This window comes from Sebastes umbrosus, chromosome 10, assembly GCF_015220745.1.
Source record: "Sebastes umbrosus isolate fSebUmb1 chromosome 10, fSebUmb1.pri, whole genome shotgun sequence".
Taxonomy (NCBI): Eukaryota; Metazoa; Chordata; class Actinopteri; order Perciformes; family Sebastidae; genus Sebastes; species Sebastes umbrosus.
The window spans coordinates 1,697,446-1,722,732 of record NC_051278.1 but is presented as its reverse complement, the minus strand read 5'-3'; the positions used below and the strand labels follow the sequence as shown (position 1 = coordinate 1,722,732).

Below are 25,287 nucleotides of genomic sequence, written 5' to 3'. Positions count from 1 at the left end.
ATGTTAGACGGCTCTCTCTCTCTGGTGATGCTGGTCTCATACACCGTTCGTAGCTAAACCTGCAACAAGTAATGTACCATAATTTGTGGATATCCCACAAAATCAATCTGTGTGTAATTCACATAATTGTAAGCCAGAAGGGGAGGTCGGGGTGGATGAGTGGGTCAAAAAATCCTGGACTTTTGCCCAGAAGACCGGCGTTCGTGTCCCGTGTGAAACCAGAAGTCAACGTTGATGTATTTGAGGAGTTATTTTAAGCCAAACCACGATCTCTGCCTTAGCATAACTAAGTGGTTTTTGTTGCCTAAACCTAAGGAAACAACTTCCTTAGATTTAGGCAACAAATCCACTTAGTGAAGACAGAAGTTTATTTTGAAAAGACTGTTTGTATGTAACGAGCGGAAATTGACACATGCTGCTGGACATTCGTAGAAAAACGAACGAAAAAGAAGGAATAACTTTTGTAAGATATCATACGAACCGTTGTATGAGAATACGTTGACAACTCAGAAATTCAAAAATATATAAACACAAACCAGTTAGTTGATTTGCACAGTTTGAAAAGTTGAGTTTGGTATCAATATTGGAAGTAATTATTGAAGACAGTTGTGGCTCAGAGGATGAACAAGAGAGTAATTTTTTCTCAACCACTTTATCTCCTAACATGGACTTTAAAAGGACTATTTCGCGTCAAATAAACTATTGTTTCAGTATGACCTTATAGACGGGTGTGCTTTCTGTGCATCTCATTAGTTTATGTAAGTTTTTATCGTTTTGCAGCATCAGTGGTTCAGCCTAGTTCAGATCCTTCGTCAGGAAACATTTTCCTACATGTGTGGGGACCGCAGTGCAGAGTTGGATGCTTCCACACTGCTGCTGAAATGGGATAGAGAATAAACAGTTCCACAGCTGTAGTGTGAAACAGGTTTTAAAGTGAATCTCAAGCCGCTGCAGCAGCGTCTCAAGTTACACTACTCCCTTTTTCTCCTCGTCTTCCCTTCACTCCAGTTCTCCACAGAAGTTGCTCTACTTTCCCATTTCTCTTCTTCTCATCTATTGTCTTATTCCCCCCTTTGATTTCATGGTCATTCATCTCTCTTACTCTAAGCCTGAGTTACACTATATTCATGCTCATGGCTTCATTCATTGACTGACTGAGATGCAAAATCTGTGACAAAGCTGATATTTTGTACATTCTCACGCCTTGGATATAAACTCATCTGTCCTTAAAATCAAATGTTTTCTCTGTCAACAATCTACATCATCAGTAGACACTAGGGATGTCACAAGAGTGGATACCTTGGTACCAATTCAATGCCAAAATTGTGAAAACTTGACAGTACACGTTGTTCTACAGTACCACAGGTACCGTCAGGGCTCAAGAAAGACAATAGAAAAAGTGTTCAGGATGCAGTAAACCCTATTTTTTTGCCTGATAATGCTACGTTGTCAACAACAATCAGTGTTGAAATCGGTAGGACGAGAACTAGTTAACATTAGCAGTTAGCTCCGTGCAGAACTGTTCTGCTTACCGGTTGTATCACGTTTGTCTATTGTGTCTGTAAAATGTTACCTTGTCTTTTTACTGCAAACCAAATGTACCTAGTAGTTGGTAGTCTTTGGCGAGAAACTTCTGAATTATTAATTGTATTAACAAATAAATACAGTATAGGTTGAAGGAGATGTTCTCACAGCAATATCAAATAGAGAACAGAGAGTAAATTATGAGCTGTTTAACTTCCTAACAAAAAACAACCAGTATGTAAACGGTAATAAAGGAGTGGATGTTGAAGTACATCAACATACTTTTGTTTTTTACTGTGGTATCAAATTGGGTATCGAGAATCGTCGAATTCCACTGGTATTGGTGTCGACTACTAAATGGCTGGTATTGTGACATCCCTACAGGACACGAGGAAATACAAATAACCCAAGCAGAAGAATCACAATTCTCTCCACGTAGCCTCTTTAACTTTGTTTTTCTTTAAAGAGCTAAACTACACCGACGATCCGGCCACAGCGTACTTATAGCAACCTCACAGACTTTATTACAGAAGTAGAAATCCTTCTTTACGTTTGCTTTATACCTCTCTCTCTCTCTCTCTCTCTCTCTCACCTTTCTTCATTTCTTTGTGGTCTTGTGTCCCTGCTCCCCGAGCCTTTAAGAATCTGAAGTATTTTATTTTTTCCTTTTAGCCTCAAATCAATTCCAGACTCCACCGTTTCCTGCCCCCCCCCCACCTCTCTGTTTCTCGCCCTCCCTTAGGGGCTATAGACCAAAACCACACACTCACACACACACAGAGAGAGAGAGAGAAATGGAGTGAGAAAGACAGAGAGAGTCTCAGGTTTTGCTTTCTTTTCCGTAGAATAAATTCTTCAAACTTCCCTCCTCAATTTCTATTCCAGGAATTGTATATTCTTATGATTGGGACACAACTTTTTCCCAAAGGCTATTCCCCTTTCTCTCTCTCTCTGTTTGTCTTGACCCGTCTCCTGTCGTACTCATCTGTCTTCTTATCCCTCTCTCAGATTAAAAGGTGCGGTGACAGTGTCATGAATCCCTCGTGATGGAGAGAGTGTGTGTGACTGTGAACTCTGAACCTCTGCAGATGTCCCCAATGAGTCGTACTTCATTCATTAACCATGTGTGGATGCGTGTACACACATGAAGAAGAAAGAGACTGGATGATTGATTCTGGACATGTTTGAAAGCGGTGCAAAGAAAAAGTCTGGCAGCTTCTGAGAGGTCGTGAGCCATTTTTCTCAAAGTGAGAGATAATAAGCAAAATGGGATAAACAAGAATACAGCCTGTGATGTTTTGCAGCACCATGTGATTATACATATTCATTTTTCCATTCCTAAGTCTAAACGTCTCCGGCAGTAATTACAGTGTCACTCCGACGCTGCAATGCAAAGCTATAATTGCTAAGATGGATCCTGCTGGACTGTGAAGTGAACGAAGGAAAAAGAGAAACAGACAATACGAACATGCAGAAAGAGAGAAAGAGAAGGACGGAGGGATAATTAAAGAGCTGGTTAATTAAGGACACCCTTCAACACACCACATTATAAGGTTCCCATTTACGCCAATAAGTCAATTCCAACGTAGTCGTTAGAACGAGGACCTTTACACAACATCGCTTTCACTTCCACAAGTTTAATTCTAGTGTTGGCCATTTTGGAGATTGCTCATCATAATTAACTGCGAATGTGGAGTTCGTCTTTCCAATTATCAGGAGAGAAAGGCCTAATAGTCACAAAGTTAAGGAGTCAAGGAAGAGGGCATTCCCATGCAGGCCAATAAACAGCGGTCAGCGGGCTAATTGGAGCAACATTGTTGCGCCTCGAGCTTAACTGCGTCTCATCAGCCCGCCCGTTGTTTTATCGTCTATTTCGGACGCTCATTTGGGAAGAACACAAAGAGCTGATTGGTTTCCGTCGTCGTCTTTCTTTGAGCCCAGAGGATTTCCTTCTGAATTTAAAAGGCCAAATCAGAAAAACAGCAGAATGATGCACCCCCGCTGAAACACTCACCCCCCATTACTGGCATTGTTTATGTTTTTATTATCTTTCACTGCGTCCAAAACACATTTTTCATTGCCTGACCTTTCATATACAGGGAGGAGCAACAGTTTATATCTTGCTGTGAATGCTGGAGCAGAACTTGCAGTACAAGTCGTAGTAAGTTCTGTAGAAACATGGCGAATGGTACTTGAAATAGTTTAACCATGCAAAGACTAACTATTCTCTCCATGTGGGAGATACTGGTTTTGTGCTGCAACCAGTCTTTGATTAAATGCATGATATGAAATGATGAATCATGGTGATATAAATGAGTAAAGAATACTGGTCCATCAATCTATTAAAAGACATGTTTGCCAAATGATTGTAAAAAGCCATCTCCGTCTCATTAGCAGGATGAATTGTTCTGATTGCACATAATTCCCTCACAAATTGCATATTATTTCCATACAAATTAATGTGATTCTCAGTAATCGAGGATGCTAATTAAAATGTGCAAAACAAAATGTTCTCAAAATACTCATGCAAACAGAGTTTATTTTTATGAAATAAAGTACTTTAAACAGAATTAAGACTTCCCAAACACAACAATGGCCGAGCTAATTAGCTGCTAGTTAGCTGAACGCAACAAATGGGAAGTTTGTGTGTGTGTGTGTGTGTGTGTGTGTGTGTGTGTGTGTGTGCTGTCAGCACATTGTCTTCTTCATTATTATTACCGCTGTTTATTTAGCATTCTTCAAATTAACATAACATGCCACGAATGCTTTTGTTGTGCAAATGGGTATGTTGGAGAAGTAATGCTGTATTCACATGGAACCAGGCAAACCGGTTATCATTTTAGTGGACGAGAGCAGGATGGTGAAATTAGGTGAGGCCGGCAGAGAATACTGGCAAAGTATAATAATTGCATTTAATATATTTTAATCCATCACCACAGCAACATATATCATCATGTGTGTTTCATTTTGCCGTCCAGTCGTCATTGTCCGTCTACCCGTTACTGATGTCTTTCTCTAAGTTGTTGTAATTATTACTCTGATAAAAGTAATTGTACTACCAATTAGTTTTGAATTCCACATATGGGTCTATATTAAAACACAACTGATGGACGGTAATAAACCTTAAGTGATTTATGAAGGAGGTAGCGTATTACAGAGTAAACGCAGGTATATCACAGCTGGATGAGACTGATATCCAACACTGCACTGTTATTGAGAGCCATAAAGCAGGAAGTGGACACTTTGGACGCCACATGTTCTATAGATGACAAAGACGTCTTCCTGTAGCTTGTATTTGTGTCTTTTCGCTGAAATAATAGACCCGTTTTCTAACTGCTCTCCGAGGCCTGCGACATAATTTACGGATAGTGTTTACTCCTTCCGAGCTAAGTGAGTCCACACAGTCACTCGCAGTGATTGTGCCGCTTCCACACAAGGACATCAGTTGATGCTTTTTGTGTCTCCCAGGAGGAAACAGATCTGCTTCACTGAGGAAAATGATCCTCTTCAGACTGTTCTCTGAACAAAATCCATCAAAAGCTCTGTGACACAAAGTGCATTACCTTCAGAGAGAGATGGATAACAGGTGGTGGATACTGGTGGTGTATGCCTACACCCACCACACTTTTTACCGTGCTATACCACGCTATGACCATGGTGTTACCAAAGTCAGCAATGCAGTCATGCCATGTGCCTTTAACTGGGCTTTGTGCTGTGTGCCAATGAGAGGTACACAAGACCAAATCCAAAATGCCGACCCTCGATTCATTCACTCTCATCTAGAGGTAGACCAATTGATCGGCTCCGATAGGATGTTTCATAAACTCTCGTTATCGGTGGAACTAGTGGCCGATAGCTGTGCAGCCTCCACCAGTCACACGGGGACGTACATCAACGTCAAAAAAAGTTCTCTCTTGAATATATAATGCAACACTATCAGCTCTTTGTCCACGATAAGCAGACAGGGAGGAAAACAAATCATTCACCGTTACTTTAATAATAACAATATAACGGGACGCGCAACAGAAGTAATCCTGTCCAGTCATACTGTAAGCAACAGAACGCTGCATCGCCCACTGTAAATAAATAAAACATATTCCAACGATGTAATCTATGAAGTCACTCTTCAGGATGTTGTCTTACTAATGATTAAATTAAGAGTGACCAATAAAATGGTACATTAAAAACAGCGTATGTAAAAGTAGCTTTTTTTTCTTCTCCAAACTATCGTTATCATATCGGCCTTCAAAAAACCCACCATCGTTCGCAGCTCCTCTCGTCACAGTCTACTATCTGACGGAGCAGGAAATGCTGAGAAAGCATATCAAACAACATAATCATTAACTGCACAATAATAATTAGATGACATAATAATTAAATTCCATATTATATATTATGTAGATCTACATGATCTGGACATTAAAACAGCACCAGATCATTTAGTACTTTGTTCGTGTAACGAGATACTAATGATGTTAAAGCGAGGTTGATTAGAGATAATAGTACATGAAGACACTGTGTGTGTGTGTGTGTGTGTGTGTGTGTGTGTTTGTGAAAACAGCAGACGTGGGGTCGTGTGGGTGGTAATTAGCACTTGTATTTCACTAATGACTGAACAGGAATTAGCAAAACTCACACACACACACACACACATACGCTAACAAATTCATAACACACATAACAGACTTGCAAGCACGCACACACACGGAAGTCTAACTTTGCAGTAACTGGGTGTTCATGTGTTCGTGTGTGTGTGTGTGTGTGTGTGTGTGTGTGTGTGTGTGTGTGTGTGTCGAAGTGGCTAGCCTCTCATTAATACCTATTTTCCTGAATGCTGAGAAAGCTTCGCAGCTCTTTCTTTGTAATCACTTCACACACATACACTCCATGCACACACAGACACACACGCTCTCTCACACACACACACACACACCACACACACACAGGCCTATTAGTTCCACTAATTGAAAGGCAATTAAGCCTCAGGTTTCGCGGCGTGAGCTAAACGCCGGGTGTCTGTTTTCAGCACCGCTCTGTTTTTAAGCTTTTAACAGACCACAAAGAGCCGGCCGCCGAAACCAGACACCCAAAGTGAACTCTAATACTCCGACTGTCTGTCACTGTGTCTTTTAGTTGTCTGTGTCCCTCTTTGTCCTCTCTCACTCTGCAGTCCTCGGGTTTTATGCAGTATTTTATTTTCTAAAAGTAATAACGTGGCATTTATGGAAATTCATCTTAATGCTACTCATTTCTTTAACGCATTAACACAACTTGTGATTTTTAGGTTGTAGCGGGCTCAGTTTTAAAGCTACGGTGAAGATACTGGCATCATATGAAACTAGAAAACCTAATGAATCCATTGGTACCAACCATGTCACACTGACAGCTGGTGTTGCCTGTTGGGCTGCAGTTTGCCATGTTTTGATGTGAGCATATTGTTTTATGCTAAATGCAGTACCTGTGAGGGTTTCTGGATCAATATCTGTCAATGTTTTGTGTTGTTAATTAATTTCTAATAATAAATATATACATATATTTGCATAAAGCAGCATATTTGTCCACTCCCATGTTGATAAGAGGATTAAATACTTGACAAATCTTCCTTTAAGGTACATTTTGAACAGATATAAAATGTGATTATTTTGTGATTAATCATGATTAACTATGGACAATCATGCGATTAATCACAATTAAGTATTTCAATCAATTGACAGCCTTAAAGACTATATTATTCGGTATGAATCTAGTTTTTTCCCCCCCTTACTTTCAAGCATCTAGTGCATTTGCTTCATCCCAGCAGATGGAAACAATGACGACTGGATGGTTAAAAACTTCTCAACATCTCAAAAGTTTGTTTAAAATTCTCCTGACAGCTGTTGGATGGAAACATGATCACTCTTTGTCTTTATATCTGCTGCTTGTCATTCTCTCACTCTCCCTCCTTCATCTTACTCTCTCTGGTTGCTTCATTTCATCCATCCCTCATCTTCTTAAATCTGTCCTCACTGAACACGTCGCTCCAAGGAACCAGACATTTCAAAAAAATAGAAAGAAAGAAGACCTTCCAGTTCACAGCTTTGTGTCTACAGCAGAGGAACTGTGGGATTTGTTTTGGAGAGTAGGAATTTGCAGTAACAGAAAGTCTCATTTCAAACCTCACATGACCCCCTTTGTCATTCCAGCAGAAACATCTGGTTTAAATCGTGTTATAGAAGGGTCCAGTGGCTGGAGGAGCTCTTCTGTGAAGGAATGATTCACCGTTGTGTTGTTTGTGGTGTCCGTCAATGCGTCTTGTTAGGCAACATCTCAAACTCATACTGGTCCATTTATCGCTCGCTAAGTTCACTCTTAGATCAGGACAGAGATGACCTTATAACATCCTGATGCCATGATGACAAAGCAGGCTAATGGCACAATGTTTGACATACCTATCATACAAAAATACAAATCTGATACCTGTAAAAACTTAATGTTAAAGGGATAGTCTGGGTGTTTAGAAGTGGGGTCGTATGAGGTACTTATCCATAGTTGGTGTACTTACAGTAGACGACGGTCATCACGTCATCATCTACGGCAGAAAAACTTATTTTACCTAAAAAAATCTGTTTAAGTGTACGCTATATTCAGAATATTTTCTGACTACGAACTGAACTGAAAGTGAAACCTATTGAATATAGCATATCTAAACTGTGTTTGTCCTCTGAGCCTGCTGACTTTGGAGAGAGCACAGATATGTTTCACTTTCAGTTCCCCGTCGGGAAGAAGAAGGGAAACGCTGTCTGACAGCAAGATAAAGCCATGAAAATATTCTTAACATAGTGTACACTTAAATGGATATCAATATCTTTAGGTGAGCCTTTCTTTTAGGTGGCTCAAATGTGTTTTTCTGCTCTCCCCGTCGCCCGAAAATCATATTGCTTTGCTCCGGTGTCGGTGCTCCTGTCTGTTTCTCGATGCTGCAGGCCCGGCGAACGCCATCTACTGTAAGTAATACACCTATTATGGATAAGCACCTCATACAACCCCACTTCAAAACACCCTAACTGTCCCTTTAAAGAGTTTATTACCTGTGCTGTTATTTTAAAATATACAGATCTATTTCTAGGCCTAAGTTCAAAGTGAGGCGGGGGGACCACCACGGTTCTCTGTTGTACCGCCATCGTTCATGTCAGAACAGACTCGCCACCGTGCTGGGTGACACCAATGTGGCAGGAACAAACGACGATACAGCGACTGTGAGAACACGGAGGGGACAAATGACGCCTTGAGGCAACGCTGTGGGAACAAACAACACATTCTACATGCATTTCCTGTTCGTGTCGGCCGCTTACCTAATTCAGAGAGAATCCTTTAGTTTCGTGGCTCGGGGAGAGTTCAGGCTCACGGTGGTCAATTCAGGACAGAAACAACGGAATGTCACATGTGTTGAACTGTGTAAAGATGGTGAAGTCACGGCAGTCATAAATGATTTACTTTCCAAGTGTTCACAATAGTCAACATCCATCATCTTAACAGATAGCTGTGAAAATCTGCCTTTGGAACGTACCGGTTTTATGGATAAAAACATATCCAAACAGTGATTAAATAACACAGACTGGAGGGTTCGCTCGGCATCATGTCTGCTTTTCAAGATCAGACAGCGTCTCTGTTTGAAAGGCCTTGTCCAATATGAAAAGGAAAGTCACTACAAATATCCCCGTCGCTCTCCTCCTTTCTCCTTTAAGTCTCATATGTATGTATCACTCCTTTTGTACACATTGTGCAGACCATTGTTTGCCTACACATCCCTGATACGGCCAATATGTGGAGACAGGGGGAAGAAGTATGGACAGAGACACACATACACAATCACACACAGTGTGCCAAGGTAGACGGGGACATATATCACATTGGTACATGAATGAATCACCTTTATTACCACTGACCCCTAGAGAGAGAAGGAGAGACAGAAAGTTGGAGCAGAGAGCGAAAAAGAAGAAGTTTTCTCTCTATAGTTTCCAAGCAGTTTATTACTGCTGTTGGAGGTTTGGTTCACCGAGGAGAGAGAAACGAGAGGGAGACTCAGTCCAGACGGAGACACCGACGGAGAAAATGCTAAGAGATAGGGAGTGATAGAAAGAGAGAGTTTTATGTTTAATGGTCAAAAGTCTCCCACATGTCTAAAGCCCCTCTTACAGATGCAACCGCAACACGGAAATTATCTAGAATTTCCCAGAGGACCTGAGAATACAAATGTCCGAATCAGTTGGACCGGACATTAAACAGACTTGACCCTACCGGCTCCCTGTAGTACAAAGTCTGTGTAATGTCCGATCGAGCTCGTGTGTGAATAGAGCCGCTCATTGTCCGGAGTATTCGATAGCGAGCAACTGGGCGTGTTGATGACGTTTCTACGAAGCGGGTGGCGCGAAACTTGAATATTACAAACATCCGAGGGAGAAGGAGAAGGGTCGTTTATGTATGTTATACACAAAGACACACACAGACTTCTGTCGGTAAGGGCCGAACAGCAAGAGACTCGGTTCTTAATGAGCAAATTACAAACCGGCTATGAGACGGCGGTGTAATCTGTGTCACATCCTGCCTCCTGCACTCTCTACCCAGGCGCCACCTCTCGTCTAAACCAAACCAAACCATCTGGCACGGACAATCTCCCGTTGTGTGCTACATGTGTGAAAGGGAAACTCGGGACAATGTGCGGACCTGATTCTCTGGACACTGTCTAGCGTTCATGTGAGCAAACGGCTTAAGATAGAGACAGATAATGAGTATAAGGCATCACAGTGGTTGAGATGATCATCCAAATCATTTAGGCCTCATCGTGTTTACTGAATTCTAGATTTTAAGTTTCATTTTGACCTTGAAATTATTTTTGAAAATGTGTTTTTGTCAAAACAGCGTGTGAAAGATTTCTGAGAAACGCATTCCAAAGACACCACAGCCACATCTGTTTAGCATCAAACATATTAAATTAATATTTGCATTGTTAATTGTTTAAGTTAACAATGTATATCAATCACTAAATCACTCAAAACAGCACATCTGTCCTGGTCCTATAAAGTCAACTTGTATGCATGGAAGTCCAACATACACCTAGTAGTATCACAACATCTGTACACTTTTTGTCACTGACGACATCGTTTGGAAACTCAGCTTTAACTGCTGAAGTTAAAACCAAAACCTCAGATCAAACACATCTTGACTGTGTAAATGAAGCCGAGAGAGAACAGACTGGTATCATCTAAGAAAGAGAAAATGTGAAAAGGCAGTATGAAAGGAAACGAGAGAAACTTGAGATATTCATTCACAGTTGGTGGAATACTCCTATATGTGTGCTACTACCGTGTGCTTTGTTTCGGTTCTGGAGATAATCACTGTGATTGCAGCTGCATGGACTGCTATTACAGCTACTCTGACTGAAGAGGCACAGCAGGAGGCAGAGCCAGAGAGAGAGAGACAGAGCGTGACAAAAACAGAAATGCATTTACCTCCTCAAACACCCTCAAACTGCACACCCATATTCTCTCTGTTAAACATCAACCATTTCAATGACTGTTTGCTAACCATTGTGTTTGCTCCTGATGGGTTTTTGGTGCAAAGTGAAGACATGCGAGAAAGATGAAGGAGATTATCGGACTGATTTCAACCCTAAACTATCAGCTGATGTCAGGAAATGACAGATTCTTACAAGGACGAGATCTAAACACACCATTTAACTCGGAGTTTGTCCTTCTCGTCACCTTACTCAATACAGGAAGAGAAGAAGTAGAAATTTACACCACATATGATTAATGTTTTGGGTTAGAAACTTGAATAAATCCAGATGTTTTCACAGCAATATAAAATAGATATTACAGAGAGAATTATGACCTGTTTAACTTCCCAACACTAGCTCTGAGCAGCTTATAATACATCATTAAAACTACTAATGCCAACAAAAATACAATCTCTTATTTATCTCCTAATCATTTAAATTGTTTGTTTTTATGCAAATAACCCCGATAGAAGACGATTAGAAAGTTAAAGGATAACATTTAGAATCTCTGACGTTTACACAGACTTTGGGACGGTGGTGAAAAGAATAGCCTCTAGTCTTGTATACCAGCTGCTATAATAAAACAAAACAACAACAGAACCGATCGGTCGATACGGCTCATCGATAATCATATCAGCGGAAAAAAAATGTGATCTCTAAAAGTTATATTTACGTGACTCAAAACTGTGATATGATCCGAACCGTGAATTTTGTGATCCGTTGTACCCTTAATTTAATTTGATTATTCATAAATAAATGCATGAATGTGGTGCGATTGGTCAGTTAGTGAGGATATGTCAGCCAGCGGAGGCATGTCGCGCTGCATTTTTCTTTCCTTTTTTTTTTTAACCCTACTGCTCCGGCCTTTGTGACACAAACACACAGACACACGGAGTGGGTCTAGCTACCCTCTAATGTTAGCCAATGAATCACAGTAGTCAAGTCCAACACTTGACTCATGGATTCACAGCATCGCTAAGAGCCCAGGGGAATGGCGCACACGCACGCACGCGCGCACACACACACACACACACACACACACACGTGTGTATGTTCACTATTCTAATGTGACTCTTGAGTCATGTATTCAGACAGAGGAAGTGGTCTGGCCAAAAGGCATGCTGGCCCTGGGGAGCCATTATCACTGTCTGTTTCTGGGTTGTACTCCCTCTCTCTCTGCCTCTCTCCGTGGAGCTCTCTCTCTCTCTCTCCCTCTCTCTCTGCCTCTCTCCGTGGAGCTCGCTCTCTCTCTCTGTGGAGCTCTCTCTCTCTCTGTGTGTGTGGAGCTCTCTCTCTCTCTGTGGAGCTCTCTCTCTCTCTCTGTGGAGCTCTCTCAGCCATAAAAGATGTCAGAAAAGTAAAGAAAACTACAAAAGAATATTAGAAACTATGTCCAGGATTATACAGGATGACAACACCATAAATGCTGGCGATGTTTTTAACATCTACCTCCTTTGAGTATATTAGAATAAACTGGAATATTAGGATATTTAAAGCTGCAGTAGGCAGAATAATTCTGGCATCATTGGTAGGGATGTAAGAAAATATCGAAAATATTGAATATTAGAGGTGTAACGATTCATCTACTACATCGATGTATCGATTTATATTCCTACGATCCAACTACATCGATAGGTGCTCGGCAAGTTGTTCTTCACAGGAGACGTATATCGATATAAAATCGATTGTATGGATACTAAGGATTTGCACCTTGTATTTAAGGACGACAAACGTTATATGAAAGTGTTTTTTAGCACTTTAATTGTTAAAGAAATGTTAAACGTTACTCCGGTTCACTCTCAGATTACCTGCCTCATGCACTACTGTCAGGACATAGCGACCGTTTTATGAAAATAACTTTTTTTTAATCATATTTGCTCCAATCTTCCTACAACAGCTTTAAGCTGTTTTGTTGATTCCCAAACTTCTGTGAAAGGAAATCATTTTCTATCAATTACTTTATTTTAATTTGACAGCAGGGTCATTCCAGTGTCATCAAACAAGTCACACGTTATCATATTCACAGTTTTGCGGCGCTGTCACTCTGCTACCAATCCGTTTTATTATTGTTGTTTCTACGAGTTCAACTTGACAGTTTTTTGAGACGACTAACAGACGACCGCTGACGGGGTTTCGGGATATTGGTGAAAGCAATTTATTTTGGACTTGCTTTTATTTTTTTACTTGTTAAATAAAGCCACCACTTAATTTGACACCTAAATGACAGTTTGAGAGTGTGTTAATAGATTCTGCATAGCAGGTGTCGGCTCTTTGCACAACAAGCGCACACCGGGGTTTAGAATTGTTTTGGTGCTGTTGTGTTTTCAGACTTTGTTTGAAGTTTTTAGCTCAAATTCACAAATGATTTCACCTCCGAGTGACAACTTCCGAGAATAGATATTCCTTTTGTTTTCTCGTTAGAAATTGTTTGCCAACTCCAAATTTCTCGACTCAAATTTGACAGATAGCAGCTCATAAAAGTGCTTTTGGTTTCAAGTTACTTTTAATATATGCGGTTTTGAGTAAAATGGACAAATTAAGGAAGACTATCCCGTTACATTTCCTTGTTGTTTTCTTCTGCTTTGGTTTCCGTCTCTGATTTCTCTTCAATCCTTCAAGGTAATTTCAGTTTAGTCCCACATATGTCGCGTCAAGTAGCTACCTCGCCGTGGCAAAGACGAAAAACAGCTTTTAGGCTTACAGAGACAGATAATGGACAAGCACAAACACACACATACAGATAACATGCACATCAATCAGAGGACTCAAGGGTAATTAACCAGATGATGAGCCGGGATGGGATTAACTGTCAACACTTCCTGGTTGGCTGGTCATGTGCTCAACAGGAGCCAATGAGCCCTGAGGGAGTTTTCTCATCTACTGAGCTATTGAATATTAAACACACATACAGTGTAGTGTAGGTTAAGACAGAGGGAAATCAGAAGAATGAGGTACATGGAGGAAAAGAAAAGAAGAAGCCCTGGTGAATCACAGAGCTACAGCTAGAAAAACCCATTTGTTGCCGTCGTAAAGGGATTTGTGCACACGATCACTTCCTGTCAGCGTCTGCTTCTTACATGTGTCGAATGATTTTTTGGAATAGTGTCAGCTTTGGTGCGATTGTTTTGAAGTCTACTTCGGCTGTACTGGTATTGTTCGGATGCCTGGCTCTTCAGTGTGAGACACTACATTACAGGTCTATGTGGAATATAACATGGAGGATCTGCAGCTGTGGCCCAAATCTCCTGTCAACCATGTCAGAGCCATAATGGAGGCTTTCTGGCGCTGCAGCTGTGTGCAAACGATGCATCGATAGACTTTAACCACTGGGCTAGGAAATGAGATATCGGACACATATAGGTGTGGGTCAATTAAGTGACTTTATTACCTTAATGAGGTGCAATGAGGTAGACTTGTTTCTAAATGTGTATCAGTGAAGCACAGTGACCTTTCTTGTCTTTTGTCTGACCTTCTGTTCCCAGTTTTATACAGACATGCTTCAAAACAGCAAATGGGGACGTGCATCTACAAGCATGAATTTCTTGAGTTTGTATTCCCCGGATTTTCAGTCACGGTCAACTATAAAACCAGAAAGACACGTGAAGAACGACAGCATTTGTTGTTTCCAGCAATTATGAAAACAAGATAATCGACATAAAACGATTATTCTGTTTCACAAGGGCCCTCTGTTTTTGTCTTGTGTTATAAATCCAGTGCACCTCTTTCCTTTACAGCGGTGCTGTTTCACCGTCTTGAACCACGGACCCTTTCTCCTTTACCATGCATTGTGGCAGTGACTTTTTGCTGCTTGTGTCATCACCATTTATATCTATATATACAACCAATATGTTGATAATTAATGTGTTTACAAGAGCACACAGTTCTTCATAGCCTCTTAATTTAGCTCTCAAAGTGCACCACATTGATGCATTTAAAATGTAGGGTACACTATTTTCTTTCTAAAGTCATGGTGATTTGCCGTAATCAAGCAGCCCTAAGCGTAACATTATAACGTGCTGCTGCATAACGTTTTAGGGAGATGGTTGTGGTTTTGGTGGTTTTATACAAACATCTGACTTTTGGGGTTTATGTCCCATCTCATGCTACCATTTAACATTGATTTATTTTATACCAAGACCAGACACTTTCACTCACCTTAACCGAGTGTTAGTCATCTAAACATCCAAACTGAACCACACATACACGAAGGTACAGCAGCAGATCTGTAAATACTCATACGGACTGGGTTTGAACGGGACTGACAAAAAAAAGAAACGGCCACTTGTTGGTACTAAAATGATGAACAGAAGGAACGAAGCATGCCTGTAATAGAAATGCAGCATGGATGCTGGAGGCCCAGTCACCTCCAGTCCTCTATTCAGAGGCATTGTACGGTTCATATTGCTGAGTTTCGTCTTGTGCTGTTTAACAGAACAAACTGAAACCAATGTTTGAAAGAGGTTTGAGGGAGAGTCAGGATCTGCCTTTAATGACTTACATCACTTTGGTTGTATTTAAAAGAGCTGTAAATAGAGTTCTACAGCGACCTGGTGTCGTACCTCCCACACTGAATCAGTCTGTGTCTAATTGAATTAAAGCTAACGAGTTTACAGACAGCGTTGTCTGTGTAATTAGTACATTGTCCTACTCAACACAACAACTATTTAAGAAGTCAGATCTCCAACTGCAGTCAATTCAGATTAGCATCTATAAGAGAGACAGGAATGACTGATCACCGAACGTCTGTTGTTTTAGCTGTCAATGTTAAATTCATCACTTTTATAAAGATTAATCTGTTTGCAAGAGAATCGTTTTATTAAACTCAACATGAATTTGCTCAATTACATTGTTTTTTTAAAGCAGTATTTATCTTCTGCTCTCTTTCAGGCTGTGTGATCAGAGGAGAGAGGGAGGTAACCAATCGTGAGAGAAGAAGAAGAGAAACAAGGAGAAGAAGAAAGGCCGGAACGTGAAAGTCGGTGATGAGTATCCGCAGCAACAGCTAATGAACTAGGAAGTTCATTAACAACATTTCGGTAGCAAAACCAGGATCTCACCTCAGTGGGAGCGGCGCTCCACTGAGAGGAAGCAGGAAGTAGGGGGGCGGAGCGACGTGCACGGCTGGCTCAGGTTGGAGCGAAGATGCTGACGATGAAGCGGCACGGCCTCGGGCCGCTGAGGGCCTTCCTGGTGTTGGTGGGAATTTCTGCGCTCTGCAGCGTCGCGTTAGGAACCCGGAGAGGAAATGTTTCGTTGGATCAGAGGGGCCACAGACACAGACATTCAGGTATGACAAAGACAACCAGGAGAAGGAAATTATGTTTTATTTTTGTACTGAGGAGGGTCACACAGATACTGGTAATGAAAAGATGCAGCTTTTTATATTGTAGACTGTTGTAGTCTATTTTTTTAAAAACACTTTGTAAATAAAAAGGGAGTTTGGTTCTCTTTTTTAAAGAAGAATTTAAAGTGTAAATGACACTAAAACCAATGATCTGTTGATCTTTACCAATCAAGACTCCATATTCTAACAATGTCGTATTGTATTGAATGGAAACACAGATGGGTAACGCACACTGCTTCTTTTTCATGGTATTTATGCATTTTAAAACTGACAGTGATCCCTCCCTTGTGACCACGAGTTGATTTTTGATAATGACTGTACAGAGATGTTACCATCGGAGCCGTGAAACAAATATTTACTTGGGTGAATTTAAATGTGTCTTTCCTCCTTTACATTTACAAACTGGAAAAAAAAAGCACTACATTCACATTTCCTTGTCAACACTGTCATCTCTTCCTCCAAACATTTCCCAGGACGGTTTGTATAATCACGTCTTTGCTGCATCTTGAGTGTATTTACACTCAGATTTTATGCATTTGTGTTCTATTTACAATTCTAATCTTTTGTTGTTGTACCTTTACTGACAGAGCAAAGACTCACTTAGCAATTCATTTCTCTTCCCCACCCCTCAGTTACAGATGTTCACAGCTGCTCTGTACAACCGCAGCCTGCTCATGTTAGTCACTGAGCAGCAAACACAGGTTAAGTGCCTTTTGCTAAGAGCCACCTAAAAAAACAACTTGTTGAAGTGTGTTCACACCACCGCCCACGTTTTCTCTGCTGAGATCTGAACTGGTAACCAGTAATTCAACAGTGGGCCTCTCTGTGCAGGAGGTCAATGCTTCCCACCCACTTCTAAATTCAGTCTATTGAAAATATTCTCAGAAAACAAACTGCACTTTTAGTGATAAGTCATTCATTCAACACAGAGTGATTTAAATGAGCGTTTAAGTGTTGCTTCTAACCCTTTAAAACACACTGTAATGTGTCGTAGACTTAAATTGGTTTAAAGAAATGTACTGAAGCTTGTTTTTGTGTTTGCAGGTCACTTGTCGCTGCACAGACACAGACAGAGGGCTGGGAAGGAGGGGCAGGTACTCCACAGGTCCAAACGAGGATGGGTCTGGAATCAGTTCTTCGTCATTGAGGAGTACACCGGGCCTGACCCGGTTCTGGTGGGCAGGGTGAGTACAACAAAACATTCTTGAGGATCTGTCTACACAAAAAACAGAGTTTCAGGTCACAAAAACGCCGTCTACTATTCCGCTGTATCTGTGTGGACGTGTAACACGGAGCTTTTGCGAAACGATGACGTCCTCTCCTCAATTTTGCGCATGTTGCATCGTGTAATGAGCATGCACAAGAAACAATAACAAAGATGGCGGACTAGCGTACGTTTTCATATCACTGCTCAGACTAATTACTACTTTACATTTGAACTTAATATTGCTGCAACACTGACGGCACGTGTCCCCCGGGGAGTTTTCTATCGCGAGGGTACGGGTCGCTTCCCAGCATTGGACGCTTGGTGGGCTGCCACTAGACACTCGGCTCCTGATTGGACGAACGCTTTCCCTCCGTGGGCTGCTGCTCCTCAGCTTTCCAACCGGAAACAGCATAGAGGCTCGTTTGGAAACTTTCTTCTCTTATTTCACCAAAATAGTACCGAAATGTACTTCTGAAAAAATTGGAGGCGAGAAATAATCCGTGCAGTTACTGAATCTGTCTTTATTTTAGATCGACAACGTTTATTTTAAAAGATTCTTGGGAGTCTGAAGAGGCGGCGAGTTGCGTCGGACGCCCGTGATTTGCATAAAGTAGACTAGACCTCAACTTTATGCAAATGAGGAACGGCCGTCGTGACGCTCCGTCTCTCGAATCGCTCCACCATGCTACCAGAATGCATTGCACGGCTGCTTACACAGACAATGACTGGGAAGCGTGGAAAGGATGGATCCTGTGGACACGTACCATTAGCGGGTGAACAGAAGCGTCTGCTGCCCCCCCCCATGTTATGTGGTCCACCTCAGCCCCCGCGGTTTAAACTCCACCAGAAACAACGGTTTTGGATCTGTAACTAGACGCTAAGAAGCAACTCCACACCGTCGTCCGTCCACACATGAGGGACATTTCAGAAATAATTAGATATTGCTTTACTGTTGTTTACAGTTTGTTAATACTACTGTGCACGCTCAGAATCTTCATCTCTGGTATTATCGCCACCTACTGGCCCAGCGAGTGTTTGGAGTCGTTTTTTGCGTTTTAGTGTGGACGGAGATATTCTGTAAAACGAAGGTTGTGTGGACATTTTTATATGGAGAGGAAAAGTTTATAAAAAATATGTGTAGAGAGGGCCTGAATCCACTCCTCTTCCCCTGAGTCAAACAGAATTAAAATTACAATTAGTGTTTAACTAACAGCCAAACTGAACTCCATCTACAGTCATGGCGGGGGGGCATGCAGGGTAACAACAAACTCCAACAGGATCTGCTGTTCCCATTTGTCAACGGGGGGGAGGGGGGAGAAAGATGGAAGAAAAGAGAGAGGTCATGTTCACATTCAAGGTGAAGATGATTGGTGGTTCTCCTCCACAACAACAACATCAGTCAAAGCGAGCGGCGGCTTTCATAACAAACAACAAATTATGTTTACAATGCATCATATTTCATCGTCTCGAGGTTGTGAAGGAAGAACAAGACTTTAATTGAATATTGAACATTCTTCAATTTTTTGGGGATGACAACGTTTTAAATCTCTCACTTATTAGTGTTTGCCGGTCTCACACAGCACGCCGACCACAGCCTGTTTATCTTTACGCTTCTTTCATTTGTAAACTTGAGAAACAGACGTCGCATCTGCCGAGCAGCCGAGCTACAACGTGTATTCTGGTCTCGCCTGTCGACCAGACTACCCGTCTCCCTCTGTAATCACCGGCCCCGTCTCTCGTTCTCTTTAAGTTCCACACCATCTGAAATCCAGATGTTGTCAGCACCAAACACACCCTGTCTTTTAATATGTCTCCGTCTCTGTTTTCTTTCTGGTTTGTCTCACTCGCTTCTTTATATCTCACCCTCCTCCCTCCTCCCTAATTCAGCTCCACTCAGACGTCGACTCGGGCGTCGGCAACATCAAGTACATCCTGTCCGGCGAAGGTGCGGGGACGATCTTCGTTATCGATGACAAGACGGGCAACATCCACGCCACGAAAACCCTGGACCGCGAGGAGCAGGCCCAGTACACGTTAACGGCCCAGGCCGTGAACAGAGACACTAATAAGCCTCTGGAGCCTCCGTCAGAGTTCATAGTGAAAGTTCAGGACATCAACGATAATCCTCCCGAGTTTCTACACGGGCCGTACTACGCCAGGGTGCCTGAGATGTCCAATGTTGGTGAGTAGGAAAAGAAAAGGTTAAGGGAACAGGAGGGGGGAAAAGGTAAAGGTTTAGGTTTACGGTATTTATAATGTCCAAGGCTGGTGAAAAGACAGTGAAATGCATTATGGGTAGTGTAGTAGAAGAGAAGGACATAATTTTTGTCATGTGATTAATTTAATTGTCAATGATTTTTTTCGAACCGTTGTTTTTGTCATGAATACTTCCACAGAACACAAATATTATGTGACGGAAAAGTGACAACGCAACATGAATAAAGACATCAACCAATCACGTTTTGCGGAACGGGTCGAGTTGCGTCTCTATTTTTATGAAACAACAACATGAAGGCTCTTAAGTCCGAACCAGGACGGCAAACTTCATTACTCCTTTCAACCTTGACAAAGGCAGCGCAAACCAGATCCACTCCGTCCGTTCTTACCTTTCACAATAAAAGCTCTAGACCTAGAATAATCGCCGGCGAGTATTTTGCTTTTCGTGTAGTTTTGTGTCATTCGTCATCCCCCTGGTGTGTAAAGGCCTTTAGTTATAATTTGAAACATCTAAAATGATGATTCAGTAGTTGAGAAAACTAAAAGCATGTCTTAAGTGAAGGTATATCTGTTAAACTGACCAGCAGAATTGTTTTCTTTCCAAATATCAACTATAATTTGATAACAGCAGCGATTCAGAAGAGATAATCGATAGTACAGGGAGGCTATCCGTTGCATTCTGAGTGACGTTTCTTAATGAAGTCACCGATGGAGTCGGAGCATCGTCGGTGTTGTTTGTCTGCTTAACAGCCTTTTTCATACATTATTAATTATCACTGAAATCTGACCACAGGAAGTGTGACAGAGAAGTGGATAGCAGACCATTAGAGGACACATTCAGCTCCTAAAAAGCCCCGTCTCTTCCCCTTCCCCTTCTTATATGTTCAAAAAAATGGGCTCAACCAGAAGCTGGGAAATATTTAGCACTAGGTTGGCATGGTCGAGAGGCTCCTGCCATCTCCGCAGAGCCTCCTTACTGGGAGCTTCTGATCTTGATAGATTTTCTTTCCAAATATTATGTGGACTTGGAGAGTCTTCAACCCCTCCAGGCTGACCTGAAATGAACCACGCTGGCAGCGGTGCTGCCTGAAACTCTGAAAGCCAGAGAAATCCCTCCTCTGAATGGACTGGACTTCCATAGAAAAGAACTTCTGAATGAGTTCTGTTGAGGCTTTTTCTTCTTTCACCCATCCGCTTCTTAAGCTGAAACCTGAATACGGAAGTCTGGCAGGGGAGGGCCCGCCGGTTACCATCATCCTCAACCACAGAAGAAGAACAGAAAGAAAAGCTTGACTAACTAGGTCCATGTGCCCATCAGGGATGTCAGAATCAGAACAGATAGACAGGACAGTCTTAGTAATTCACCCTGAAGGTAGACGCCACATTGAGACCAGGGTTGACTGATTACACTTAGAAACCCAGTGGGTTTTGTATGGATGCTGGTGCTCACATAGCTGCGACTACAAACATCAAAACAGTATATATGAAACTTTAAGGAGTGTGAAGTAGTTGCAAAAAAAACACACTGTGTGTTATGGATATGAAGCACCCGAAGGGGCCCGGCAAATATCATCCAGCTGCAGAGAGTCAGCATCAGCAGTTTCTAGACCTGCACTTCCAGTCCAACTCGTGCCACCTAAAGGCAGCAGACATGTTGATGTTCATCATCTCAGATGAGGATAGAAATAGCTCTATAGTTTTTATACTTGCACCATCTACTGTCAATGAGCCAGCTGCATTTTCTTTTTTTTATTTATACAGTAGTTGCTGTTTCACTGAGGTTTTGTTTTACATTTTATATTATATTATATTAACTAATAAACAAAAGTAGCCGACCAAGTTGTGTCTTTAAAGGTCTTGTATTTTAATTTGAGTGATTATTATCATGCTATAATGTTCTATTTTTATTACATGTGCATATTGTATATTATAAATAATAATATGCACATATACGAAAAGATAACTAGTCTATATGATTAAGATAAATATGTAAGTAATGAATTTGTATTTTGATTAATAGACATTATAAGTAATTAATTGGTATTATTGATTGATAATGAATTTATATTTTGGATAATTATATTAGGGATAATTATATCAGTAATTAATTTATGTTTACGTATGACAGAGATAAAAGCTAATAATTATATTTAGACAAGTTTAGGAAAATTAATTAGAGCATATGTTTAGCTCAATAAGGAAGTGGTGGAAGGGGTCGGATTAAATAAGGTTGTACTTCTTCTCACTCCATTTATTTTGCTTATGCTATTCGTTTTATGTAAATATAACTTTTTTCTAGCTGTCCACTTGTTTGTATGATTATTTATCTTTTTTTATTTTTTATTTTTTATTATTTTACATGTCGATCTATTCAATCCAGCTCTATGTTTATATACTTTATACATTATATACTGGATTTTAAATTCCCGTTTTGACCAATTTGTTGCTGCATTCAAAAGGTTTTGACTTGAACTTTAATCCCGGTTAATTATGAAGATTTTTTGCCATGTTGCTGGTGTATGTTTATTATTTTAATAGTATGATGTTGCCTCCTTCACCTTCACTTCAACACATACACAAAGCCCAGGTATCGGTATCGGTATTATTGGCACTGCAAATTAGATTGGTGCATCCCCAGTAAAACCTCATGAAGTACACTCAAAAACCTGCTATAAACAGAATCAAACTGTAACACTCGCCCTGCATGTGGTGCAATTGTTGATGGTGTTCAGTTAACAGATTTGCAGTGAATAAATTGTCGTCATGTTTTAAAGCTCGACAATGATGCATTTTTTAAAGATTATCCGATAGGTTTTTGAAAGGGTTTCACAAAGACAGATGTTTTATTTAAAACACGAAAATCACCAAAAAATTGGAGAGTGGATGTTTCCACCCGACAGTGATGAAATGTAGATGAAATAAGAGAAGAGACCAGCCTCACAGGAGCAGTTCAGCCGTGGCGTCTGAGAGATGGGAGAGTGTTTCCCTTTCCTCATCCTGCCGATGCAGGCAGGTGAACCGACTCTGTTACAAGCCTGCTCGTCAAACCACTCTGGAACCGAACCACTGAGGTATAGAGTCATCTCCTGACGTGTCTCGCCGTGTCTGTGTGTCTGTCCCGTAGGTACGTCGGTGATGCAGGTGACAGCTACAGATGCTGATGACCCGACCTACGGCAACAGCGCCAGGCTGGTGTACAGCATCCTGCAAGGACAGCCGTATTTCTCTGTGGAGTCTCAGACAGGTGAGGATGACAACAGAACCCGGCCTTGGGTCAACGCACATCTACACCACAACCAAATACAACCAAACGTAGCTACCTGTCTTGAAACACGGACCAAGGAGTCTAATGCACGCGCGAGTCAGAGGGTGCAAGCTAAAATCCTGTGGACTAATGAAAGTCTTGCCCGCACCGTCAGGGAGGTGGAGCGTGAGCGCGTGCGATAGGACCCGAAAGATGGTGACAAGAGGTTAACGTCACGTTGCCGTAAAGTGGTATCGGAGCCGTTTTGCGAGTACGAGTACATGAGCACAGTATCGGTGTATCCCTAATATGTAAACATTTACTTTTAGTTTCACATGGGACACTAGCTGCGGTCTCTTGGGTGAGACCCAAATCCTGTCTGTTGACACCAAATCAATATAATTACCATACTCTCACATATTGACATATGATGATATTCACTTTCTTTTTCCAACTTACAAATTCAGCTATTAATCATTTTTCAGTTCAGACTTACCTCAGAAAACCTGCTTTTTCAAAGATGTAAAACTGCAATAAACTGATTTTAGTCTACAAATATTCAAGACTTACCGTCATTATTATGAAACACACATTGAAGCATTTAAAATAATAATAACATGATTTAGGCATACTAATGTATCCCTTAACCGCTGTATTTATCAGGCATCTGGTGGAAACTGCTCGTTGCCCACACCAAACTGAAAACCTGTTTCTTTCTGCAACATTTCCACCGTCTACCACTCTTAATATAAAAAGCTAAGAGCTCGCCGCTGCAGGGATCATGTAACAGCGCGTCCTCGCCACCGAAATTGGTGAGGAAAAGAAGGCACAGCTGTAAAAGAGGTCCCCAGAGGACATTCAGCCTGCTCTCTGCACAGCCCAGGCCCAATATTTGGGTTTGCATTAAAGGAAGAAATTGGATGTAAGGAGAAGAGGTTAGGGCAGACGTGGAGCTGTGTTGGGGTCGGAGAGGGTGAGGAAGAACAGAAAGAGAGAGGGTAGGGTAGAGAAGGAGAGAGACATCGGTTAGAGAGAGGGAGTTCATTTTAAGAGAGTGGTTCGGGCGCAGAGAGGGAGACAGATTTGGGCAGAGTAAATCTGGCTAATCAAACCAGTGTTGGGTATTTGACTGGCTCAAATCCATAGCTCACATTTCTAATTGGTTTGGAGATTATCAGCTTTGCATGCTGTCACACACACACACACACACACACACACACACGCACACACACACACACACACACACTTGGCATAATATGACAGTAGAAAGCCTCGACTCGCAGACACTGCATGTGGAGAAAGAAAGCAAGGGAGATGGAAAGAGAGCAGTCGCTGATGAATTAAACAGAAAGAAAACATTACTGAGGCCGGAGATGGAGAGAAATGAGACTTCAGCCGTGTTTAACTAGAGGAGATTTATATGAACAAGGAGAGATGGTGTTTTCTTGCAAAATGAAATATCTTGAAATAAATCATGTTGTACATTTCGGCTTAATAACTGATTGTTTTTCAGGCGAGTTTGAAATATTAAAATGTTTGAATGACATCATTTTGGTTGATAATAAGACTGAATCTGATTGATTTGATGTGACGATATATTCATTCAGGTATAATTCGTACTGCCTTGCCAAACATGGACCGCGAGGCACGCCAGGAGTACGACGTCGTCATCCAGGCCAAAGACATGGGCGGTCACATGGGCGGGCTGTCGGGGACCACCGAGGTTAAAATCACTCTCACGGACGTCAACGACAACCCTCCAAAGTTCCCACAGAGTGAGTAAAAACACTTTCTATCAATCTATCTATAAGTATTACTGTACGTCTGTCGGTAACTTTCCTCCGGTGTGACATTTCCTTTAAAAGGTGTGAAAGTGCTGCACCACTTCAGCCACATTACGGTCTGCCGGTACTTCCATCCTGCAGCTTTCTATGCTTTTCTGCACCATGCATGTGGGTTATGTCACCACACACGTGTTTACATCATGCTGCGTGTATACTGTATATGTGTGTGTGTGTACGTATAACCCAGAAAACATGTCACTAGCCAGCTATATAGAGGCTAGGGGAAGTCACTGTACGAGGCACAAAAGATAACTTAAGAAATCAATTATTAAAGGTTCATACCAGCCCCCTGCTATGTCCTCAGGCGTGTGTGTGTGTGTGTGTGTGTGTGTGTGTTTAAACCTCTCTGTGGGACATTTGTTGAATTACTGA

The 25,287-nt window shown here is 41.5% G+C and overlaps 1 protein-coding gene across 1 annotated transcript in view; it reads left to right on the top strand.

The window, feature by feature from the left end:
• The window catches only part of cdh11 (cadherin 11, type 2, OB-cadherin (osteoblast)), a 104,981-nt gene that overhangs the window by 53,604 nt on the left and 26,090 nt on the right, over positions 1-25,287 (top strand). The window contains exons 3-7 of the mRNA XM_037781945.1: positions 15,947-16,346; positions 17,448-17,587; positions 19,498-19,792; positions 22,952-23,071; positions 24,679-24,846. Of these exons, the coding sequence (XP_037637873.1) occupies positions 16,202-16,346; positions 17,448-17,587; positions 19,498-19,792; positions 22,952-23,071; positions 24,679-24,846 (868 nt within the window). The 5' untranslated portion in view covers positions 15,947-16,201. The remainder of the gene's footprint in view (positions 1-15,946; positions 16,347-17,447; positions 17,588-19,497; positions 19,793-22,951; positions 23,072-24,678; positions 24,847-25,287) is intronic.